We start from the raw sequence: 6504 nt of genomic DNA on the forward strand, positions 1-6504 counted from the left end.
CATCTATTTTACATTTAAATTTGGTATTTTTATTTCTAAAATATTATGTTTAAATTTCATATTATTAATACAATATATATAAAAAATTATAATATATTTTACTACATTTTAATTAGGTTAAATATGAAAGTTTTGAATTTAGTTCATATACTTTAATTTGATCTTTTTTAGAAACTATATTTTTTAAATTTTAAAATTTCAATCCTCACCAAATTACAGCTATTAAATTTATTAAGTTATGCTATTTCCAAAATTTGAAAAACATATTATTATATGTATAATGTCATTCCAACTTATTATTTTCACATATTATTCACTAAAAATTCAGTTAATGACTTAATGAAAGTCATTTATATCAAGATTGAAATTTCAAAATTCTAAAAATATAGAGACTTAAAAGTGCTCCGATTGGAGAATATCAATTAAATCTATAACAATATACATAGTACATGACTAGTAATTGAATTTAGCCAAATATATTTAATTGTTATTGTTTGGGTCATGACTAAATTTTTAAAACTTCAAAAAGCACAAAGACTAAAATTAAAAATTTTAAAAATATAAGGACAAAAATTGATCAAATTAAAATATATGGAATAATTCCACAACTTTCGTAAAGTACAATGACCAATAGGCTGAATTTAACCTTTTAATTAATGTATATCGCACATTATCAAAATTAATTAAATTTAACTATATTATTTTTATTTTATAATTATGCTTTTTTAAATTTCATTTACTGAATTGATGTGTTATTAAACTTATTGATAGATATAGATAAGGGTAAACTATCAAAATAATCACTTTTGTTTGCTTCAGGTTATATTTTAATCACTTATATTTGAAATGTTACGTTTTAGGGTGGGTTTGAATGGGCGATTGGGATGCGGTGCGGTGCATTTAGCTTACTTTTTGTCTCATGCTACAGTATCGTTACAGTATCTAATCTCACCGCCACCGTTTTTTACACTAACCACAAGTAAACGTGCTGCCTATCTAAACCCACCCTTAGTCACTTACGTTATTGATTTGTAACATTTTAGTCATTGAGCTGTTAATTATCGTTAACGGTGTAACGGTAAGCTGATGTAGCATGTTAAATAATCATTTCAAATAAAAATTTTAGGTTAAATTATACAATTGGTCCCTATATTTTTTTTGTTTTGAGCAATTTAATTTTTTTCTTTTATGTTCTTTTAACTTTCTTTTTTTTTTCTTTTTTTTTTCAATTCTCTTTTGCTTCTCCCTCTGTTTTTCCCCCTTCTCCATTTCTTTTAACATATTTTGTTTTCTATGTTTTCCATTTCTTTTAATATAACTTTTTTATGTTTCTAAAACAAGAAAAGGCGAAAATTGAAACCAAAATAAAACTTGCCTCACACATTCTCACCTTACTGTTATAGACCATCATCATCCACTGCCACCTTGACGAACCAATTTGAATTTCTCAATGACCTAGTCTGCCAGCTTGTCTCACTCGAAGACCTCGCCAGTTGTGACTTATGGCAGTCCACCCTCAAAAAAGCTTCCCGAGCCCATTCCTTCAACCTCCAAACCAACCCCCACAGGCCACCTTATCTACCTCTCTTGTAACATTCTCGCCCTCTTGAAACTACGTTGTCAATGACTAAAACAACCATCATACGAAACTTACCATCAACTTTACCTAAACCAGTTTGGTTCCATGCTCCATTTCTCTCTTCGGTTCATCCATGTTCGGCTTCCAATCAAGCTTACTTGGGAATATCTAAGAAGGTTTAAATCAATTTATTATTTGCTTAATTTTATTCGTCAGAAAATAAAAAAAATAAATGAATAATCTACACGATTCTGTCAAATTGTAGAAAAGAAAAAAAATGTTTTAAATATAAATAATTCAATTTATGTTTAGATTTGATTAAGAATATGATTTTTTATATTGGTTAATTATATCTAGTTTTAGTTTCAAATTTAGGTTATATTCAAATTAAGATTTGATTAAAAATGATTGCTATTCAATTGAAAAAACAGGCCACCATTGCACCATTAAGAGCAGTTAATAACTCAGTGAATATTTCGTAACAAAATAATAATCTAAGTATTAAGACGTAACATTTTAAACATAAGTGACTATTTTAATAATTTACTCATAGGTTCTGCCACGTTGTATTGATTTGGTAAGGTTACAAAAAAAATTACAGTCCAACACTCCTGGAAGTTTTAAGGTTGAGTTTCCAGTTTTCACTGATACACTGAACTGGCATGCCATTATTATAACTTGAAAAAGATAGAAAAAAACATTGTTTTTCTTTTTAACTGTTTTAGTTACCAAAAGTTGGGGGGCAAAAGAAATGATAGGTAGATGAGTAGGTTTTATTTTCCAACCAATCAAACACTGGGCAAAGAAGGGGGTCACACTACCAAAGCAGCTGTTTCATATTCTCCAAAACCTTTATTCTCAAGATCTATTTCTCTTTATCTTCCTCTCTATACTATATTATGCAGCTAAAGAAACTGTGACCCTTTCAAGTTTTTATCTTCTTCTTTCTTTTCTTTTTTTCTTTTTTGTACTTTGGAAAGATGACCCTTCGAGTTCTTTGAGATCTGGGCATTATTATAATCTCAGGTAGTTTTTGCTACTTTTGGTTTCTCTCTTCTTTTTTCATGGACCCCAATTCAAAGATGCATTTTTTTTTTTGCTTTTTTTGTTTGAATTCTCTGTGGCATGATATTGCTAATTGTCTTTCAAAATCTGGGTTGTTTCCCAATTTGTTAGTCATTTTAAGTTAAAAACTTGTTTAGATTTTAACGGAGAAATCATGGGATTTTTCTCCTTTTAACTTCAATTTCATTTTCCTTCCTAATTTGCAGTGTTTAATATTTGATTTTTGCCTTTATGCTTTATGGTAGATCTGCTATTACCATTTATTAGCTATTTGCAATTTTGCTTCTGTGAATATTGATTGGAGAATGAGAATTTTCATTTCTAAAAAAAGTACTATTTTACAGTGAGAAACCATTGACCATTTTTAACCTATTCCAGATGCAATCAGAAGAGGCTATTCTTTTTTCCATTTAAAGAATTACATTGAGGATAAGATAAGATGGGGAAGAAAGGAAAATGGTTGTCTTCTCTAAAGAAAGCCTTCACCCCAGAATCCAAGGAAAAGAAAACCCAGGTCTGAAAGAAGTCCAATTCAGCTATAAATTACCCACAGTTTATTAGTCCTCAATGAGTGTTTTTAATTTTCTTTATTGCTATGTTTTTTTTTTCAGAAATCCAAAGAACAGGTTTTGGGAAAGCAAGTGGATTTGGGTTCCAATGATTCTGATGCAGCCACTTTAGAAACTCTCAACTTGTCCCCTCCTCCCCAGCCACAGAAGGTGAAATTAATCGAAGCCGAGGCTGAACCGAGCGAGCAAACTTACCCTGTGGAAGTTGCTATTGCTGCTGCTGCTGCTGTGGCTTTGGCCGCTCCAGCTGAGGCAGTTGCGGATGTCGTTCGTCGTCAATCCAACACAGGTCCTCGGTTTGCTGGAAAATCTAATGAAGAAGTGGCAGCTATCAAAATTCAAACCGCTTTCCGAGTTTACCTTGTATGTGTTGCAACTTCTTATTAGGATACAATGATACATTCCAAAAACATCCTTATGAAACTTTTTCTTGATAATGGCTTGAGTTTATTGTGGATTATTTATACAAGAAGGGGAATGTATGAATTCTTATCAATTACACCGTTGAAGAGACTTTTGTTAAAGGGACTCAGGTCAAGTTAGGTGATAGTTTCATGTTTGAAACCCACACCCCAACTACCTCTCTTGATTGTATTTTCGCATTGAAAGGAATTTATGTAATTTGATTTGAGTTCGACTGATTATGGTTTCTTCCTTTTCAGGCAAAAAGGGCATTGCATGCTTTACGAGGACTGGTGAGACTGAAATCAATGATGGAAGGACCAATGGTTAAACGGCAAGCAGCCGGTGCCCTTAGGTGCATGCAAACCATTTCTCGTGTACAATGTCAAATTCGCTTGAGGAGAATCCGGATGACAGAAGAAAATCAGGCTCTTCAAAGGCAACTCTTGCAGAAACATGCAAAAGAGATTGTAAACTTGCAGGTAAATTGCCCATTTTCACTGATATATGATATTGATTCACTTGCTTGAATTAATGGCAAAGTTAGTAAATGTGATCTGGAAGTCAGACTGCTGCAAATCGTTTTTTTTTCAGACCTATGTCCTAGAATTACAATCATCTTTCTATTACAAACAAATAAGAGTATTGATTTAGCTATTATGTACACCATACTGGGGATTTTGGACTGAATTTTGTCATTGCAGTCAACCTGAGTTCCCTAAAGGACAGTGTATTTGTATATAACTACTTAGTTTCTCATCAGAAAAGTTCCCTTTGCGTTTTGTAAGGATTCCTTCTCGCAATGTTTTTGAATGTTTGAATAGATGGGGGAAGACTGGGATGATAGCCTGCAGTCAAAGGAACAAATTGAGGCAAGCTTATTGAGCAAGCATGAGGCCTCTATGAGACGAGAAAAGGCCATGGCGTATTCGTTTACTCATCAGGTGACCTTGTGTTAACCCTTTTCCATGCTAGTAGCTTATCCTAATGCTTAAACATGACACTTTCTAAGGTGGGAGTACTACCAGAGAACTAGTCCTTTTGGCATTCAAGTATTTGAAAAGTTAACAAAGTAATGTGTCTGACAGCAAACCTGGAAGAATGCTTCCAGATCTATGAATCCACTATTCATGGATCCGAACAATCCGTCCTGGGGTTGGAGCTGGTTGGAACGTTGGATGGCAGCTTGGCCATGGGAGGGTCGTGGCATGGCAGAAAAAGAACAGAACAATGATCAGTCATCCGTGAAGAGTGGACGCAGCAGCTTCGGAGGAGACATCAGCAAAGCTTATGCTCGTTACCAACTCAATTTGGATAAGCAATCCCTGAAGGCCAGTCAAAAGCCAAGCCGAACTTCGAGTCTGCAATCCCCTTCTACTCCTAAGCCAGTTTCCACGCTTACCCGAAAACTGAAGTCACCGAGCCCTAGGAGCAGTGTGGTTGCTCCAGATGATGACATGAGAAGTACAGTGAGTGTGCTGTCTGAAAGAAACCGCAGACACACCATTGGAGGTTCCTCGGTACTAGATGATGAGAGCCTAGCAAGCTCTCCATCCCTTCCAAGTTATATGGTACCAACTCAGTCTGCAAGGCTTAAGACCAGGTTGCAAAGTCCGTTGGGACTCGAAGCAAATGGAACAACACCTGAGAAAGGGCCAATCCCGTCTACCAAGAAACGGCTTTCTTATCCACCATCACCCGCCAGGCCGAGGCGGCATTCTGGTCCTCCAAAGGTAGACAGTGGCAGCGATACTAACACAGAGGTTGCTGCAGTAAATGGAGACGGTAATTAGTTAATATCTAAATCAAAAGGAGATGAAGCAAAGCAAACACCATATGGCTATGGAGAAATCCCAAGGATTAAAAAAAAGAAAAGAAAGAAAGAACATGCAGCAAAGAGAAATTATAATCATTTGATTTCTGAATCTTTAGTTCATTGTCTAAATTATTTATTTGTTCTTGTGTATTTTGGCATTTGATATTTGCACTAGAGTTGCATTTCTTTTTCTTTTGCTACAATTAGTATTCAATAATAAAAATTATTAGCCCGGCTCATTTTTTAAATGGGCTTCATTTTTTTGCCCAAGCCCATATTTCGGGCCTATATTTTTACCCAAATCCTTCCATATTTCGGGCAGGCCGTTGGGCCGGGCCGGGCCGCCCGGCCCATGGACAGGTCTAGTCACTAATATACTCTTTAAAATTGTTTGAGATTTTATTTAGGTTAAAATATGATGGGAGTTCTTCGATAAAGTTTGAAATTTACTTGTATTTGGAAAGCTATTTTTTTTCTCATTTTTTAATAATAAATTCTATTCCAATTTGTTATTTCTTTGTTAAATTTTTTTTCAGGTACTTTAATTGATTTTTAATAATTTGCTTTTTAAAATTGGTCTAATTGTATGGTGTGATGGCAAATTTAGATAGCAGAACATTAACAGGGTAGATAATTAAATGGATTCTTAAATTGAAAAAAAAATAAAAGCATTTAACTTTTAGCTTTTGAAGTAGAATAGTTAAATTTCAAATTTTTTTATTGATACAAAAATTTGAGAATTGATGAGTAAAATCAATGCAAAATCCTATTAGTTAATATAACAAAATCGAGAAAGTTATTGTCCGTCTTAGTGCTTATTTTATTATGAAGTATGTTTCATATGCCACTAGTTAAGTGGTTAGTAATAACAGGTAGAAATTATAAAATTATGGAAAACATTTGTTGCGAAACTAATCTTTTACTAAGTTGATCTAAGTGATTAGCCTCATAAATATTGCGTTTATACTAATTAAAAAAATCAAGTTGATGCTTGATATTCTTTCATATTTTTTATTTTATTTTTATTTTCTTGTCATTCTTCATACTACATGAAAGCTATGATTACATGATTT

At 33.5% G+C, this 6504-nt stretch overlaps 1 protein-coding gene across 2 annotated transcripts; it reads left to right on the forward strand.

Moving 5' to 3' along the window:
• Positions 1-2238: 2238 nt before the first annotated feature.
• On the forward strand, positions 2239-5688 carry LOC107951764 (protein IQ-DOMAIN 1). Of its 2 annotated transcripts, none has more exons than XM_016886902.2 (6): positions 2239-2605; positions 3023-3158; positions 3256-3576; positions 3876-4097; positions 4440-4559; positions 4704-5688. In XM_016886902.2, exons 2-6 carry the CDS (start codon positions 3084-3086, stop codon positions 5406-5408), a joined length of 1443 nt encoding a protein of 480 aa, XP_016742391.1. In that variant the 5' UTR covers positions 2239-2605; positions 3023-3083; the 3' UTR covers positions 5409-5688. The 2 variants fall into 2 exon arrangements, with proteins under 2 accessions (XP_016742391.1, XP_016742392.1); XM_016886903.2 differs by having other exon boundaries at positions 2284-2605; positions 2989-3158.
• Positions 5689-6504: the final 816 nt, after the last annotated feature.

The sequence above is a fragment of the Gossypium hirsutum genome, chromosome D13, assembly GCF_007990345.1.
Source record: "Gossypium hirsutum isolate 1008001.06 chromosome D13, Gossypium_hirsutum_v2.1, whole genome shotgun sequence".
NCBI classification, from domain to species: domain Eukaryota; kingdom Viridiplantae; phylum Streptophyta; class Magnoliopsida; order Malvales; family Malvaceae; genus Gossypium; species Gossypium hirsutum.

Excerpts from the sequence above, each read along its gene's own strand:
- LOC107951764 (XM_016886902.2), top strand. The coding sequence starts at position 3,084 with ATGGGGAAGAAAGGAAAATGGTTGTCTTCTCTAAAGAAAGCCTTCACC. Across the intron at positions 3,159-3,255 it reads CCAAGGAAAAGAAAACCCAG|AAATCCAAAGAACAGGTTTT; the intron begins GTCTGAAAGAAG and ends TTTTTTTTTCAG. Across the intron at positions 4,098-4,439 it reads AAGAGATTGTAAACTTGCAG|ATGGGGGAAGACTGGGATGA; the intron begins GTAAATTGCCCA and ends ATGTTTGAATAG.